The sequence below is a fragment of the Aegilops tauschii genome, chromosome 7 (genome assembly GCF_002575655.3).
Source record: "Aegilops tauschii subsp. strangulata cultivar AL8/78 chromosome 7, Aet v6.0, whole genome shotgun sequence".
Taxonomy (NCBI): Eukaryota; Viridiplantae; Streptophyta; class Magnoliopsida; order Poales; family Poaceae; genus Aegilops; species Aegilops tauschii.
In genome coordinates, this window is record NC_053041.3 from 537,230,878 (window position 1) to 537,249,136 (window position 18,259).

At 45.8% G+C, this 18,259-nt stretch overlaps 2 protein-coding genes across 12 annotated transcripts; one reads left to right on the top strand and one right to left on the bottom strand.

Moving 5' to 3' along the window:
* Positions 1 to 768: 768 nt before the first annotated feature.
* Positions 769 to 12,192, top strand: LOC109768842 (pentatricopeptide repeat-containing protein At4g13650). Of its 11 annotated transcripts, XR_012189589.1 has the most exons (6): positions 769 to 2,836; positions 5,026 to 5,105; positions 8,381 to 8,584; positions 8,713 to 8,806; positions 9,355 to 9,627; positions 11,337 to 12,192. XR_012189589.1 is itself a non-coding variant. In XM_020327575.3 (2 exons), the coding sequence occupies exon 1, from the start codon at positions 783 to 785 to the stop codon at positions 2,811 to 2,813; it is 2,031 nt and encodes a 676-aa protein (XP_020183164.1). In that variant the 5' UTR covers positions 769 to 782; the 3' UTR covers positions 2,814 to 2,836; positions 8,386 to 8,521. The 11 variants fall into 11 exon arrangements, 2 of the variants coding, with proteins under 2 accessions (XP_020183164.1, XP_040250509.1); XR_012189590.1 differs by lacking the exon at positions 8,713 to 8,806 and having other exon boundaries at positions 8,381 to 8,483; positions 11,072 to 12,192; XR_002234192.3 differs by lacking the exon at positions 8,713 to 8,806 and having other exon boundaries at positions 8,381 to 8,483.
* Positions 6,891 to 11,750, bottom strand: LOC109768843 (beta-carotene isomerase D27, chloroplastic). The gene is made up of 7 exons (XM_020327577.4): positions 11,416 to 11,750; positions 9,840 to 9,979; positions 9,500 to 9,592; positions 9,095 to 9,156; positions 8,417 to 8,523; positions 7,143 to 7,232; positions 6,891 to 7,060 (listed from the first exon to the last, which is right to left on the bottom strand). Exons 1-7 carry the CDS (start codon positions 11,729 to 11,731, stop codon positions 7,026 to 7,028), a joined length of 843 nt encoding a protein of 280 aa, XP_020183166.1. The 5' UTR covers positions 11,732 to 11,750; the 3' UTR covers positions 6,891 to 7,025.
* Positions 12,193 to 18,259: the final 6,067 nt, after the last annotated feature.

An 18,259-nucleotide genomic window follows, 5' to 3' on the forward strand; every position in this document is an offset into this window, starting at 1 on the left:
TCAAGCATGGCCCATGCCCTGGTCCGCTCCGTCCACCCTCGGTGCTCCGCCGGCATACTCAGGTGCCTGGCAACCCGGCCTTGCGGCGATTAGAGCGGGACAGTCGCTTCCTGACTTTAAATGAAAAGGAAAAGTGATGCCAGCCATTTCACCCCATGAGACTAAACAAAAAGATGCAGATTATAAATGGGTCAGACCTAACTCAGGTTGGCTCAAACAGAATGTTGATGCAAGCTTTATTCAGGAGACAAACCATGGAGCTTGGGGGGCGGTTCTATGAGATACAAATGGGGCGGTGATTGGATCTGCTTGGAACACAATCCGTAACTGCGCTAGTGCTGAGGCGGCCGAAGCTGAAGCTTGTCTTGAAGGAATCCGAGATACCATGCAGTTCATAGACCGGCCAGTAGTTATTGAGAACGACTGTGCGAATGTCATCCAACAAATTTCTTCAAAGGACTTTAATAGATCTCCCATTGATAGCTTGTGTAGGGAATTCAAGAGTTTGCTGGGCTAACTCCCTAATTTTACTATTGCTAAGATCCCTAGAAATGGCAATAGGGTTGCCCATGCTCTCGCTAGTTTTGGTAGGAGTGGTGTGGGTAAGGGTGTGTTGATCGGCTCAGTTTCAGCCTGCGTGTTGCGACTGGTCGATGATGATTGTAATGAACCTATGTTGATTATTTAATATAATACACACCTTTTAAAAAAAACATTAAAAAAGTATAAGTATTCCCCTTACACTAAGAAAGTATTCTCCCTGCTTTCTTTCCTGTCAAGACATGCCCCTCGCGACTTACCAGTACCAAGCGCTCAAAGAGGCCCTCGCCGCTTCCATCTCCACCGCCGGCGACGTGCGCCGCCCCCACGCCCTCGTCGTAGTGTCGGGTCTCGCCGGCAACGGCTACGTCGTCTCCCTCCTCGTATCCCGCTACTTCCGCCTCGGCGCCGCCAATGCCGCGCGCAGGGCGTTCGACGCTGTTCCCCTTCGCCGGGCAGCATCGCTCCCCGTCTCGGCGCCGCCGCCTAAGCCCCTCCTCTACAACGCCATGATCCGCGGGTACCTCGCTCTCGGCCTCCCCCGCCTGGCGGTCGATGTCTTCCGAGAGATGGCGTGCCCGCCCGACCGCCACACGTACCACCTCGCCGTGACGGCGTGCGCTCGCGCGTCGGAGTTTGAGCTCGGTCGGCGTATCGGGAGCGAAGCATGCTCCAGAGGACTTTCAACCGACCTCCTGGTCGGGACGGCGCTGGTCGTAATGCATTCTGAAGCAGGTGACATGGAGGCTGCTCTCACGGTGTTTGATGAAATGCCGCACCGCGATGACGTGGTGTGGAATGCCCTCATTGCTGGCTATGCCCGTGCGAATTGCATGGGAGAGGCTCTCAGGTTATTCGTAAGGATGAGGATGGTGGATGGAGTGTCTCCGACTGAGGCAACATTGGTGAGCTTGGTTTCCGGGTTTGCAAGCTATGGTTCTTGGAAGGTCTGCTATATGATTCATGCTGTTGTGATTAGGTCTGGTTTCCACCTTAACGTCTGTGTTTGCAACGCTCTCCTGGAGCTTTATCTTTACTCCGGCTGTTTGAGGGAGGCTGTCATGTTGTTTCGTCAGATGGAGGTGAAAGATTCCATCACTTGGAGTACGATTATTGGTGGGCTTGTTCGGAATGGACGACCGAATTCTGCTCTTAACCTTTTCCACTGGATGCTGTCAAATTCGACTGTGTCGGCCACTAGGTCCATCTTGCTTAATGTCATTGCGGCCTGCGCTGAGCTGGGGGAGTGGGAACAAGGAAGATGGATTGAACAAAGCTATGTGCTGGCTGATTCTAGTGAATTCAATAGAGATCCATCTTTGGTAACTGCACTGATATATATGTATGCAAGGTGTGGACAGTTAGATTCTTCAATTGCTCTTCTACATGGAGTTGCAGCAATGAGAGATGACATAGTTGCATGGAATGCCATGATCAAAGGCTGTGGAGTTCTCGGGCATGTGGGAAAGGCAATAGGATTTGCAGTGGAAATGCAGAGGGTAGGCATTGATCCAGATGCTGTCACATTCTTGGAGATCCTACCTATGATTTCTTCGATACCATCACTGAAGAAGGGGATGGAAGCACATGGTCAGATCGTTAAAAGAGGTTTCCAGAATGAAAGGACAATTGCTAATTCACTCATTACCATGTATGGTCGATGTGGGGATCTTAGACATTCATTTGACACCTTTAGTGGGATTGTGGACAAGGATGTAATCTCTTGGACTTCTATGATTCAGGTATACGCCTGGAATGGACATGCTGTTGAAGTTGTCGAGCTTTTTGAGCTGATGAAGAAAACAGAAGTGAAACCGAACCGCTACACCTTTCTTGCTGTGCTGTCTGCATGTAAGAACACAGGTCTTGTTGAAGAGGGAATGGACTTGCTCAAGTTCATGGAAGAGCAATATGGTCTTGAGCCGGATGTTGAGCATATTTCATGTGTTGTTGATATGCTCTGTCGTACTGGACGCTTGACTGATGCATATGCATATGACCTGATAAAAAGTACTATTTCTGAACGTGTAGACAATCATATATTATGGGGGATATTGCTAAGTGCTTCCCGTTCATCTGGGGATTTGGTGATTGGAGAAGCAGCTGCCAGACATCTCTTGTCTCTGGATCCAGAAAATCGAGCCAACTATAAAATGCTTGCTGATATTTATGTCTCGCTTGGGAGAAGGGATAGTGCTGATAATATCCTTAGACTATCATTGTCAAGAGGGCTAGACTCGAAACCAGGCTGCAGCTGGACTGAAGGTGGCTAAATGTTGCAAGTGCATGCTAGATGGTATGACTCAAATATGGTTAAATCGTCCTCTTTTCTCACCTCTGTTTATATTTCATCTATCATGTTCTCAGTTCTAAAGCAGGCTCTGATATTATTGTCTAGATGTATCATATTCTTACCATTCAATGGTAACGTTTCATAGTTCTTTTAGCATAACCAATACTCAAGTCATCCAACTTACAGCTCTTTGCCTGGTTGAGTTTTACTTTCGTGTTCAAACCACCGACCTTAAGCACAGTTATTTGTAGACGTGGAAAATACTACTGATGTGACACCAGTTAGGGCATGCACCTTTGCTTCAACACTCTGGAACTGCTATTTGAGCATGAGATTTTCAATTATATTTTAATTACAATTCACAAATACATTCACTGATAGAACTATAAGTTGTGAACCCAACAAAACCTTGGAGTGTGACCATAAGATTAACCCTTCCTTTTCAATGAAATGTAACACAAAAGTCTTTTGCATTTTCTCGGAAAACATCAAATGCGTGACTAGACCATGTGTTGAGTGTTAATAGTTAGTCCAGGTGTGATATTTTTAAGGTACTCAGTGTGAAAAGTAGTTTGAAGGACAAAAACTCAAGAGGGGGATTGGTCGTAATGCTAAAATCTCATGATATAATATTTTCAACACTAGGTAATACCTATGCGTTGCTATGGATGAATCAAGTTACACGACCCAGCATGTTGCTTTTATTCCAACTTTGGTGGCAAGCATGACCACTGTCTCACACGTTCGCAATAGATTAACGGCTCACAGCAGAAAGGAGCCAGAAGGTGATTAACCGCCACCACCGATTGACGTCTTTATAGGAGTAATGATTTATGTGATTTATGAGGGGATTATTGTTTATTTGCACTTTGGCATTTCCTGTTCTATTTTTATTTCTCAAGTAACTGGAATGCACGAAGGACAGGCCTGGCGCAGTGGTGAAGTACTCCCCACTTGTGCCAAGAGGTCCTGGTTTCGACGCGGCCTCTCTGCATTGCATTGTGCAGGGGTAAGGCTTGCCTTGTATAATCCTTCCCCAGCCCCCCCTGGTGTGGGAGCTATTAGCACTGGGTCTGTCCTTTAAAGTAACTGGAATGCACACGTCTCTATGTGAGTTGCTAGATGTTCTATCTTAGTCCCTTCGGTAGGAAATTTTGTGCAGCTACCTCTGTGAATGAAAGATTAGTATTAGCATCTATTTCACAATCCTTCAGTGCTATTGAAAAGGAATTTAGAAATGGAACTATATGGAGTTCTGGAGCTTATGCCTTTTGGGCTCATGGCATTCTTTTAAGTTTCAGACATATTGTATCATGATATCAAATTCAATTTAGAATCTCTTAGCTGGATACCATGAAAAGATGAATTATTGGGTTTCTGTCCTTTCATGTCTCTTAAATTGCAACTGGTTATTACCTCCAGTCCAAGTTAGTTGTCTTAGATTTGTCTAGATACGGATGTACCTAACACCAAAATGTCTCTAGAACTCTAGATACATCCGTATCTAGACAAATCTAAGATAACTAATTCGGGATGGAGGGAGTAGTGACCATATCTGCATGTCGAGAATAGACTTTGAGATATGATTTTATCCCCTCATTAAACTTAAATCTCATTTTTTTTTGGAGATTTATCTTTTGCGGACTATTTAAGTTAGGAAACCGGGGACCTTGTTTAATGCTAACATTTTTTATTTGCATCTCTAATGACATTCAATATTAATAAATAGAAACATGAGTGTACATCTCCTTAATGTTAAATTTCTATGTGCACCATTTGCGGTACTAGTACTACTGTAACCATACAAGTTTATATGCTTTTGAAGGAAAATAAGTGTCAGGGAAAGAGAGAATGTGTGGCACATTCAGTGAGGGATCAGGAACTGTTCTGAGTAGTATCAGTTTCAACGCCAATAGAATTATCAAAGCAAGCCACAGAAATAACTCAGCAGCCAAAACATGGTAATAGTGCATGCCATGTCGGTAGTGCTGAATGATGATTATCCTTGTCTTGACTTTGTTGTGTTGTATGAATTCTTTATGTGAATATATTCTGTAAGTGCACTAGGTCCCAGAAAGTGGCATCTTCAGGCTGGTAGATCCTAACTATTCTTTTCTGTAATAATGTTGAAGCTGTGATACTTTTTACTTTTTTAGTCAAGTCAGTCATGATTTATTTACCAATGTTTCCAGAATCAGGATGTGGAAACCCCTTTTCCTTTTTCTCGGACCAAGAACAACTTCTGTGGAGATATGCCCCACAATCTAGCAAGGTGCTGAACTATTTTCCCTCCTTTCTGAGACACTTATTTCCCTTAATAGATATTAGAGTTTTTAAGTGTGATCCAGTTTTTGGCTGATTGTTTTACAAAATACGAGAAGATACTTAGACGTATGAGATTGATGGATTAATTAGATATATGCCACTGCCAACTTCGTATATTCAGAAAATGTTGTGCACTTTCTGCCAAGTAGACGTCATATCCTGTTCTAGTACTGCTTCCGTCTGGGTTTATTAGTCGCCATTGTATTTTGGGTCATACTTTGACCGTATATTTGACTAGCAAAATATAAGTGATATGTCATTAAAGTTATATTGTTAGATTCATATTTGAAAGTACTTTCCAATGATACTATTTTTGCTAAATACTCCCTCCATTCCTAAATGTAGGTCTTTTTAGAGATTTTAATATGGCGGGTGTATATAGACGTTGTTTAGAGTGTAGATTCACTCATTTTGCTCCGTATGTAGTTCATATTAGAATCTCTAAAAAGACTTATATTTAGGAACGGAGGGAGTGTAACTTATATTTCATTAGTAAAATTATGGACCCAAATACCAATGGGACTAATAATAAACCCGGTCGGAGGTAGTATGTAATTAACTGGTAAAAGATCTTATGTGATTGCATAATGTACTGTCAGAAGCTCTGGGCTAAAATGTATCACAATAAGCGCAAAGTGATGCCCTCATGTTATTTTTTGCCTCTAGCTACACTCTCTGCAGGTGTGGTCTGAGCCTGTGTATGAGTGAGTGAACAGTGTAAAAACATAATTAACTCCAGACTACTGACAGAAACAAGAAATTTCTGAATAATAACGGAGTTGTATCAAGTAAGATAGATAACCTTCACATCCCCGAAATAAAGCTTGCTTTCCGCGTTGCCCTTCTTTTTGTGTTGGTGCACATTTGCTATACCTTAGAATGGTGTGTGTGTGTGTGTACACACACAAGAGGGTAGTTGGAGAGCTCGTCCTCAATCGATGATCGCACGACTAGGCTCTTCCATGGCCATAACGCAAGGCTCTTGAGTCCTGCAAGGTTTGCGTGCACTTCTCTATTTATTTCTTGCTGGACCTAAATGTATGAGGTCCCGTCTTCACATAAAGCCTCTAACAAATTCGATTATGTAAGAGATGAGATATGCTGCTCTTCAAAACAGAGATCAAATAATATATGAAACTAAAAGATAAAGCCAATAACCTATTCTGAAACACCAACCTTAGCTGAGAATTCTAATAGTTTCCTATTAAGATGGCTTGAAATTTTACAAGGTTGTGAACAAGAGACTTTGTGCCAGATAGACGAGATAAGCTAGTAAGCTACAAGAAACTAAAGAAATAGCAAAATGGAGTAGTATTATGAAGGCCTTCATGTTGAAACTTGCGCTTTCAGTGATGCACACAACTCCCTCGATCATTCTGCTCTTGCCATCTACCAAATTGTAGCCTCGTCCTGGATTGTCTCGTCTTGGATTGCTTTGCCAGAGCTCATTGATGATTACACTCATTTAACCTTCACAGTCCGAGCAGACTTTCTCTTGGTCTTACAAAGATTGAACCAACGATCTGAACTAATTTCTTCTGTTACCGGTCCGTACTTGATGTGGACGCACATCAATGGTAACCAGGTAAGTGTTTACCGAACAGCTATACGCATCCTATAAGTATACAACATGATCCACCAAGTGATGTTAGTATGTTACATATTTCTTGCTCTGAGTGATATGATGATTTTCGCTGCTCTTCATTTCATCTTAGACCACTCTGGGTAACAATTTGACGTAATAGTTGAATGTATTAAAAATGCCTTCTGCAAGTTTCTCAAGAAAAATACAACTATGGAGCTGTGGGCATTTCACTGATATTTCGGGAGTGTTTAATCATTAATGATTTCTATCTGATCAAGTATGCTAGCAACTCACACCATAGTCCTGCTTCGCGATACCTGCATAAAAGTAAAAAAGCATAAGAATTTAAGAAGAATATTTGTCGAGTATGTTGAATGTCTCATTTGGGGACTTCCATACATTTCGTGCTGAAGCAGGGCTGCTTCAGTGCTGGGTCATCTTCAGGAGGTTGCTGTCCAAAGATCATCTCGCAGCTCATGTCTTCAAAATCTGAACAGTAACAATATGGTTGACATAAGTACATAATATTCTATTTCCTCTCATACATAATTAACTAGTAACGGCCTTAAGGGCTTGTTTGAACCTAACTTGATATGCCCCCCTCTGTGGGTTTTTAATTTCAAATAAAAGAAAGTAGATAAAGCAAGAATAGATTATCTGGTTTTGTGGGCATCAGACATGGAGTTGGAAACGCTCCATTGCAATATACAGGAGTGAAGCCCCAAGGGGTAAGACAATTAGCACTTTTGTAGTGGCAGTAAGCAACATTCATTGGCTGCCCCTGGAGCTATGTACTTGAAAGCACAAAAGGAGAATCATGCCTTGCATATCCCAACGCAAGTTGATCCTAGTTGGGTGGACTGCTGTCATAAAATATCAACATCATATGACCTAGAAACAATGATTGTTGCAGCTGAAATATACAGCGAATCACCCTGGAAGAACCAACACTCACAAGTGCTTCTCATAAGTGAGACTGAACCATATTGCTCTGCTATAGTGATATTTGAAACATGATGGCCCTGCACTTTAAAGCGAAGGTGCCTATACTGTGTTTGTCTAGTCCTGGATTGTGGAACAGTTGGAATAGACAGTACAAATTGTCTGCCAGCCTCCCTTTCTCTAGCCCTATTTCTGTCCAACACTTGCAATTAATGTGTGACCTGCAAACATGTTGGTCCCGCTCCAACCCTTTTTGTTCCCCAAATGGTGGTCCCATAACCAAAAAAAAGGTAAATAACCTAGGTATAGATGGAAAGGTCCTATTTAAGTATCAAGTTCTGTATTATTCATATGAGAATCTTGATATCATGTATGCTTTGAGTTAACATTTCCCTTCAAGGGCTAGTCTAAACATTTGGGTGGCTAGGGACCTATTATAGCACTACTTAAAGTGGAAAGATGGCATTCTAAGTTCACTGAAGTCAACATTACTATACTGTTACACTTGTATTATAATTTGGTCACTGACCAGGGTAATTAAGATGCACTTTCAGGTTTCAATATCTTAAGTGATAATCCATTAATCTCTTGCTGAATTTATTCAGCAGGCCGGAATATTAATTTTATTATTTCACTTGTATTCGAACCGATTATCTTTCAGTTTTTGCGTACCCACTGATATACTCACTATTCAGGATAGCCTCTCGTGGATCAGAGCAAAGGAAGCTTACTGGGTGACATGTACACAGAAACTCCGAGTGAATCTTGCATAAACTTCTGGGATGGGATCTTGCAAAGGTTCGTGCACATACCGACACAGTTGGTGCTTTCCAGAAACCTGTCACCGAGTAAGATAACAAATTAAGTAAGATAAGTACCACTTACGTCAAGATTTGTTGGTATGTCTGCACTCTGCACCTTAGTAAATATTTTCCTTATGTTGGTGTTAATTGGGATAGTGTCTCAAACATGGGTAGTACTGGTATGTTGCATTTGCCTCTTACTTTTCATTTCTTCTTATTTTCAGAAGGTATTTTTCGCCTATTCTCATAGGCAGTTTGTGGAGTGTGAGTAGGAACATCAGTCTGCCACAATTGCGACATGGACAGTACAAGTGGCATGTCAGCCTTAGTACTTTCTTGCCTTTTCTTTCAAGTGGATTTACTTATAAGATGGACATACTGCAATAAATTCATTCAATCAATGGGTGCAGAATCATGCACTGTTTATTTCAAAATAAGTTAATTGTTTTTGCACCTATGAATGCTCAGAGCAACCGTTTGGACCAATATATTTGGGACACCTTATATTCAACCTAGTTAAACTCATTCCACAATTTGTTTTCTTGCATTTAGTTTCCTTAGCATTAGCTACTCAGCGGAAAAGTTCCTCGGTTATGATTGAATTACCTGCATTTGGGGATGTACACCACATTCTTCTCTCTCGTTCCATCGACTTCAGATTCCCTGACCTTGTTCAATGACATAATAATGATCACTCAGAAAACTTATCCAAAGTGGGGAGTGTATTCCATGTGGGACTGCATTAAAGAAATATTAATATATGTACTATAAATGTCTTGTATATTGCTACATCCAAGCCACATCCTACCACTTTTGCAATATTTATCAACTTGGCATGTGGCTTTATATCGGTTCATTTTGGGCAGGGCTCACCAGAAGCACTAGCATGGAGTCTTTCTTTGAATGATGCCCTCCTTGAGGGCAGGCTACTTATTTTATGAAGTGAAATATTGCATATTTATTGCATGGAGCAAGAACATGTCAAGGAGAGAAAATCTGTTGATATAGTACCTCACATGGTCCAACCAGCCAAGGGAAGAATATGGTGGTGAAGGCAGCAAAGTACTCCCTGGAAAATCTTGAAGGCGGCATCATCACCTTTATCTGCCCAAACAGAATTCTGTCAAACCAAAATCCAGGTAAAAAGTAGAGACATTTGTACTGTTTCCCCTTCCTCCATGCCCAAAAAGAAGGCCTTTAAATTTGAAAGCAGAAGTTTGAAATCCTATATAGTTGCTTTTTTACTTTTGTTTTTGTTGAGAAAATAAATCACTGGTGGGATAGCATAGCCAGCTGAAATCTGAATACTATTATGAAGTTAATTATGCATGGGGCTGGGGTGTGTACTTACCATTGTGACGATGTAGCTTGGCATTGCTCGTTCGAGAGCGCTGGCCACAATCTCGCACTGTGTGTCGAGCCTGAAGATTCTGGAGATTGTCACCGCGGCCTCTATTAACCCTTGGTAGCCATGTTTTCCGTTCTTTATCCCTGTCATACATGACATACATACATGATGTTCACGTCAGTCAGCAAGTGTCGACCATCCTTAATTTGGACCACATGTAACTAAAACTGTAGTGTAGAAAACTATAGTGAACAACAAACAGCACACTGATACTAACGCTTTCCTCTAGCTAGTCTAGAAAACAATATCTACTTTTTCTTGGGTACCATCGACGAACTGGGCAAAAACTAAAAAGGGGTACGTCATAGCTACGTGCTAATTCGCGTGTCTAGTCATTGTTTCTGAGATAGCTCACCACTCGCGCCGAATGGTAATTCGCATGTCTAGTCACACCATCATCGAAAAATCTGATCAGTGCCAGAAGGAATTTACAGCTGCCACATAGTAGACACACTAACTAAGTGGCTAGCTCCTAGGCGAAACCATTTGCTACATGATGTTTGTTTGACTTGTCCATTACCATTAGGTAGTATCGTGTGAAGAAGAAGAACAAAAAGGACAGACTCACCACTGAAAGATTCCTAGAGTGTGCACCTCACATTCTTATTGTTATACGATCGGCAAGTTATGGCCACTCGTAGTTGCCTGGCTATATATGCTGATACGCACTTGCGCTTGTTTTGCAATATATGCTACTCGCTCGATCGCGTACCTATGCTCTTCAACATATTATCAGATTGGTTTGATCGTCTGATATTTTCCCTTTTATTCTGCCATCACTAATCTCGAGTGAATTTTGTTCTCTCACATTGTATACATGCATGTGGGGCATATATGATCGTATATATAGATATACATACAGCAATGGTAGAAAATTTGCCGTGCCACGTACGGACGAAAGCATCAAGGCAAGCATAGCATTACGTGATCAACGTTGATCAATTAACTATTGGCTAACTAAGTTAAATTAATCGGCCTATACTGACAAAAATGGACCATAGTAGCACCCGTCAGGTGGCAAGGCCATCAGCTAACGACGAAAAGAAGCATCTGGGAAATGCCCATTTTATTCTTGTGAAGCATCTAACCTCAAATTACTCATTTTTAATTCAACAATTTTTTACGATCATTTTATTTTCCCAACTTAAGCACGAACTTTTCTTTTGTCAACGTAGCGGCTTTTATACTCCCTAGATCCGACAATCTCCCGTCTTCTGAAAAAGAAAAAGACCTTCCAAGACGTGTGGCCGCGTGGGACACAAATGTCTGAGCCACACGGCCGGCCATCTTCCTCGTCGAGGCAAAGATCGTGAGGGCGAGCCAAGAAACCGTGGCGGCTTTGCTTATCATCAAAATAGGGCTCCGTTACCATTAATGATAGCTAAAAGTAACACTGGTTTATTTCGCTATAATAAAACTATGTCTCTTCACATGCATCAGGAACTCACATGGGTAAAACCACATGAAGGATAGAGGATCATTCCAAAGCTGGCAAATATGTATACGATCAAGCACGAACCGGAAGCTTGTTGAAGTTTCCTGGAGAGGTAGCCAATGGCCAGGTTGTCGAACCAGGTGTCGTGGTACACCGTCGTCGTCGTCGTGGCCGCGGCCGTCTCCCTCACCGGCCTTGTTGGCGCCGGTGCCGGGACCCGAGCTAGCGTCGCTTCTTGTGGCCTCGCCATGACCCCTCGCACCGTGGAGCTCCGCTTGATCCTCCTCACGTAGCTCTTCTTCGTCACGCAGGAGACACCTCTTCCGCCCACGCATGGGGGTGCTCTGGCCGTGAGGCCGCTGTGGCTGTGAGGGAGGAGCACAAGTGCGGTGGCCTCCATGTTTATGGCCTGTCTAGCTATGAGTGTGTGTGTGAGAGAGAGGGAGGGGTATATTTGTAGAGTGGGAGAAGAGGAAGAGTCGAAGGAGTATTTGTAGGATGTTAATTCCTAAGCTTATGATTTGACTCGTATGGAGGGAGACGAGGAGGAAAAGCCCAAACGGCAGGGAGGGGGGCATCTTGGTGTGGTGGGACGATGGAATCAAGGCTAACATCATGTTCCACGAGTCGAGATCCTCACCTCGGAATGGACAAGAGCGAGCTGTGTCAGTTTCTAATGGGCTTTGCCTATTGATGCTCCCTCCTTTAGTCAGTTGGACCAGGCGAAAAGATCCATGGACATGAGTTTTTTTTTTGAGATGCCGTAGACATGAGAATTGATAACACTTTCCCGGGCACCCGCTCGTTTCCACGGCGACATATGTCTGCACTTCCGTGTATGCTGGTGTTTAAATTGTTGCACCAACTTGGACCCCGGACCGACCAATTCTAACATTTCGTATATGCATTTTTTTTTGCAAAAGGGCCCAAAGCCATAAATTAAGTATCATAGGTGCTTATACACCAAAAATAAAATTACATTCAAATCCTTGAAAGTGTCGAAGTCTTCTTCCGCCTGCATCCACCGATGGTGCGCCGTGCGCATAGCTCGATGCTGCCACCAGGCCTCTACCTCGGCGAAGCAAACTTGTTTGAACCCGGGAGCTCGTAGAAGCGGCGGCCGGGAAGACGCCATCAACTGTGATCTGCAAAGCAAATTGCTGCCATGAAGAAGAATACACCGATAGGGGCATGTAGAAACTTTGAAGACCACAAAAGCCAGCCGAATCCAGATGGATCCATCGAAAACCAAATCACTCGGATCTCGAAAGACCCGCTAGAAACACGACTCCACACGCCCTCCGCCGGCGATGAGCACACCAACGGGGCAGATGGAAAGGGCGGGGAGAACATTATTCCTACACTGGAGCAACGCCATCGTCTCGCTTCCCCAAACCAAACACGACACCCATGTCGCTGCACGCCAGGTCTGAGATTGATGTCAAGCTCGCCGTCCAGGACCATGCACCGAACTCCTCTTCTCCGATGCGTAGCCAGGCCAGACCTTCGCTGAAGATCGCTACGCTAGAACACCAACGCCGTTGTCGAACATTGCCTGCTGGAGACCGCAACTCAGTCACACATCCCCGTTGCCAATCCACAGCAGTCCACCGAAACCCTCCATACCAGGCTCCCACGATCAGCAGCCTCCCCGCCGCCGCAAGCGGTGCACCCTTGCGGCGGTGAAAGGGGAATGAGATGGAGTGGCGGCTAGGGTTAATCTGCATCGAAGATAGTCTCTAAAAACTTCACCCCAGTATTTGCCAGACATTAGTTCATTTTTTCTTAGATATTTGGAGCGACCAGTTGAGAAGAAAAGTAGTGACTGCATTCGACATATAAGTGACAATACACCCTAAGAGCATCTACAGACATACTTGGCAAATCTGGCCCCTCAAACGCTCGCGGACACGCCGAGACGCGTCCGCGGACACTAACTGGTCACGCCTTAAATTTTCCTTCTCACAATTGGACACCTCAATTTAACATACCTCAAATCCATACAAACGCATGTAACTATGTAAATGATGCAGTACATGTTGGGGAACGTAGTATTTCAAAAAAATTCCTACGATCATGCAAGATCTATCTAGGAGAAGCATAGCAACGAGCGGGGAGAGTGTGTCCACGTACCCTCGTAGACCGAAAGCGGAAGCGTTTAGTAACACGGTTGATGTAGTCGAACGTCTTCGTGATCCAACCGATCAAGTACCGAACGCACGGCACCTCCGCGATCTGCACACGTTCAGCTCGGTGACGTCCCTCGAACTCTAGATCCAGCTGAGGCCGAGGGAGAGTTCCATCAGCACGACGGCGTGGTGACGGTGATGATGAAGTTACCGGCGCAGGGCTTCACCTAAGCACTACGACGATATGACCGAGGTGTAAAACTGTGGAGGGGGGCACCGCACACGGCTAAGAGATTGTCTGCTGTGCCTTTGGGTGCCCCCTTCCCACGTATATAAAGGAGGGAGGGAGGAGGAGGCCGGCCAGGAGGAGGCGCGCCCAAGGAGGGGGGTCCTACTCCAAGTAGGATTCGCCCCCCCTTTCCTACTTCCATAAGGAGAAGGGGGGAGGAGAGGGAGAAGAGAAGGAAAGGGGGGCCGGCCCCCCTAGCCCTAGTCCAATTCGGTTTGGGCTAGGGGGGTGCGCGCCACACCTTGGCCTGCCTCCTCTCTTCCACCACTAGGCCCATGAGGCCCAATAACTTCCTGGGGGGGGGGGGGGGGTTCCGGTAACCCCCGATACTCCGAACTTATCCGAAACGACCCGAACCATTCCGGTGTCCGAATGTAGCCTTCCAATATATGAATCTTTATGTCTTGACCATTTCAAGACTCCTCATCATGTCCGTGATCTCATCTGGGACTCCGAACAACCTTCGGTACATCAAATCACATAAACTCATAATACGAATCGTCATCGAACGTTAAGCGTGCAGACCCTACGGGTTCGAGAACTATGTAGACATGACCGAGACACATCTCCGGCCAGTAACCAATAGCGGAACCTGGATGCTCATATTGGTTCCTACATATTCTATGAAGATCTTTATCGGTCAAACCGCATAACAACATACGTTGTTCTCTTTGTCATCAGTATGTTACTTGCCCGAGATTTGATCGTTGTTATCATCATACCTAGTTCAATCTCGTTACCGGCAAGTCTCTTTACTCGTTCCGTAATGCATCATCCCGCAACTAACTCATTAGTCACATTGCTTGCAAGGCTTATTGTGATGTGCATTACCGAGAGGGCCCAGAGATACCTCTCCGACAATCGGAGTGACAAATCCTAATCTTGATCTATGCCAACTCAACAAACACCATTGGAGACACCTGTAGAGCATCTTTATAATCACCCAGTTACGTTGTGACGTTTGATAGCACACTAAGTGTTCCTCCGGTATTCGGGAGTTGCATAATCTCACAGTCAGAGGAACATGTATAAGTCATGAAGAAAGCAATAGCAATAAGCTAAACGATCATAGTGCCAAGCTAACGGATGGGTCTTGTCCATCACACCATTCTCCAATGATGTGATCCCATTCATCAAATGACAACACATGTCTATGGCTAGGAGACATAACCATCTTTGATAAACAAGCTAGTCAAGTAGAGGCATACTAGGGACACTCTGTTTGTCTATGTATTCACACATGTACTAAGTTTCCGGTTAATACAATTCTAGCATGAATAATAAACATTTATCATGATATAACACTACTGCAGGATGGTCCAAACGCGACACTACGATCAGAGACCCTTCGACGAAACTGTGTGCGATGCCATAATCGCAACGGTGGTGTAAAAAAACCGTCAAAAAAAGGTGCAAAACGTTTGCGATGACGGATGCATCAAACACGGTTCAGATTTTAGTTGCGTGTGCGATGCAGGGGATACGGTTCAGCTCAATTAACTGTTTGGGATGAGGAGGAACAAAAGAAACGGGCAGCCAGATGAAGGCGTGTGCGATATACATCATATGGTTCACTGGGATGAACTGTGTGTGATTAGACAACACAATGGAAACGGTTCAACTGAACAAGATATGTGTGATACACGGCAAACAGGTCCGTAATCTAAAATGTGTGTGAAGACCAATAATAACACAGATGATTGCTGCTAATAAGCCGTGTGAATTGCTCTGTCTACAGTAGAATAACATGTATATATATAACTAAAATAAAGATCCAATTACATAAGTGACTATACAGATCATTCACACACACCTCAATAAACAATTGCATGCATTCTAAAGTAGGAGAAACGATCGTCTAGTCATCTACTTCTTGTGACGCTCCCGCCACTACTATGTGGCTCGATCCCTCGTTTTTATCAGAAAGAAGACACTTCCTCATATCAACGATCCGCCTGTACATCTCGTAGCTTGTGTACGCGTCCATGGCCGCGTATTTGACATGTTGTTCATCCAGTCTCTTATGCCACACACTGTGCCAGGCGTTCTTGTCCTTATTGCTCTCATTCTTCATCTTCGCGTAGTAGGGGTCGATGATGGCCGAGGCGAGGTCAACCAGGGAGTTCAGTTTGTTTTTGTCGCTACCCCAGACCTTGTAGTGGTGTTGGATGTTGACAAGATTCGGGCATTTCAAGTCCGAAACCTTGAGCGCTTTTAGATTGTTGGTGGTGTCCACCGTAGCGAAACTGTAGTCGGAGCTATTGATAAACCTGGAGAAACGCTCGCAAGGCCTTGTGGCGAGGTGGAAGTGGTAGACGAGGAAGTCATGTCGCACGCACAACTGGGCGACGGCAACCTTCTGATCGTGCCCGGCACGACCGATGGTGTACTCGAGGTCGAAGCCGACCACTCAGTACTTGTCCTCGGCAAGGAACTGCTTCATAGTTTGGATGGAGCTCTCCACCGAGACCGGATCGTTCGTGTACATCACCGAGAGGGCCTTCCCCCTCACGCGGGTGTCCACTACGTGATGCGTGGTGAACTGCCCGCCATTGTCGTCGTCGGCCGGTGGGAGCGCCATTGGAGCCACGGGGAGCGCCATTGGAACCGCTGGATGTCCTCTATCTATATGTGTCCTCGTGGGTGTGCTTATTGTTTTGTGTGAGACGAGAGATGAAGGTAAATGGCTACAGGAATAAAAGGGGGTTGGGCGGCGTGGATTCTCGGCGCGTCCGCATGGCAGTTTTTGCAGCGGGTAACTGCATCGTCGCGCCGCGCCCGGCACAACCGGTTTTACACGAACGTGCGTGACCGTGCACCGGCCCCAAACACTGGCAGCGCGCGTGGAGGGACGAGGGCAGAGCACCCGGAGGGACGCGAGAGCAGAGCGCGCGCGGCGGGACGCGAGCGGAGCGCGCCGCGGCCGCCTGAACCGCAAGCAACCACACGCATAGAGCAGTTGAACACGCAGGAAATGGTCGCCTACAAGCCGGCCGACAGTTGATTCGCTGCGTAGAGAGCGGCCCTGTGGTACCACCTCTGTCTAGTCTATAGTCTCCTTTATATTCCGTGTCATACTTTGCCCTCAAATTTAACCAACAAAATGTTAATGGATGTTTTAAAAATTATATAATTGAAAACTATGTTCAAATACAAATCCAACTATATAATCTTGGCGACATGCATTCGTATTTTATTAGTTAAATCATACTTATAAACCAGGACGGTGGTATAGTAGGTAATTAAATTACAAACGATTTTCTATTAACCGTATGTGTACGTGGCCTTTCGTCCTCCTCTCGCACGTCTTGTCACCCCACTGCCGCAGACGGCTTACAGTGCAAGCTTGCGCAGCACGCGGGGGCGTTTTTTTGCCAAACGGTGGCGCCAATGAATCGTCGGTGAGCCCGTTCCCGCGCAACCTCGCAGGTTCCCGCGCAAACTTCCCGCCCGACTCGGTGAAATCCCTCAAATCCCAATGCTTACCGGCCTGCTATAAAAACCCTCACGGCCGGCGAGTCATGCGTCGCATTTTCCCTCCATCCATGTAGCTTATCTCGTCTGCTTCTCCCACAATCGCCAATGGCACCGGTCCATCGTCATCGCTCAGCCACTCCACCGTCATCAGAGGACAGCTCCAGCTGGGAGGCTACAACGCGGCGGCGGCGCAGTCCCCGGCGTAGTGTAGTGCGCGTGGCGTCCCTGTTGGGTGTGCGCGGAACACCCACCACACGCTCTGCCGCCGGTGCCCGTCGGCAGCTGTTGCCGGCCGCCGTTGCCGCTACACCATCGTCGAAAGCCAGGGCCATCGCCCGCTCCGCTGCCGCGGCCCGAAGGCGGGAGGTGGCCGTCGTGGCCGCCACCCCATTGCCGGCCACTGTGGCCATCACCCGCTCCGCCACCGCGGCCCGAAAACGGGAGGTGGTGTTCGTGGCCGCCACCCCGTCGTCGGCCGCCAGCCCACCGGCGACCACCGGGGTCATCACCCGCTCCGCCACCGCCGCTCGAAGGCGGGAGGCGGAGGTGGATGCCTGCACGTGCGTCAACGACCTTGCGCGCTACACCGAGTTCCTGCGGGAGGAGGAGGAGCGCCTCGTCGAGCACGCAAAGAGCCTTGTCGCTGCCGTGGCCGTGGCACACGCCGCCCTAGAGGCGAGGAATCAGGAGATCTATGAGGAGAACCACCGCTTCGAGAGGGGTCGTCTGGAGCGGCAGAGGGCGTTTGAGGTGAGCGTCGCTGAAGCTGCATTAGCGGCACGCACCGCATTGCGGTTGCCCAGCTCGTCCGTAGGCTCCTCCTCCTCTGCCTCTTACTAAGCGCGCTCGGCAGAGGAGAGGTAGCCGGAAGTAGTACAAAGCCCCTCTGCAGTAGTAGTACTGGTAGTAGTATTTAGGGGCTATTTTGTTCAGTTTATCTGACTATAGATGTGGTGGAACTGTACAACGTACTTAAAATTAGCTAGTATATATAGTTGAACTAGCTATTTCAGTACGTGGTTGGCAACAATTG

Excerpts from the sequence above, each read along its gene's own strand:
- LOC109768843 (XM_020327577.4), bottom strand. The coding sequence starts at position 11,731 with ATGGAGGCCACCGCACTTGTGCTCCTCCCTCACAGCCACAGCGGCCTC. Across the intron at positions 9,980-11,415 it reads GAAACTTCAACAAGCTTCCG|GGATAAAGAACGGAAAACAT; the intron begins GTTCGTGCTTGA and ends CATGTATGACAG. Across the intron at positions 7,061-7,142 it reads GCCCTGCTTCAGCACGAAAT|GTATCGCGAAGCAGGACTAT; the intron begins GTATGGAAGTCC and ends ACTTTTATGCAG.
- LOC109768842 (XM_020327575.3), top strand. The coding sequence starts at position 783 with ATGCCCCTCGCGACTTACCAGTACCAAGCGCTCAAAGAGGCCCTCGCC.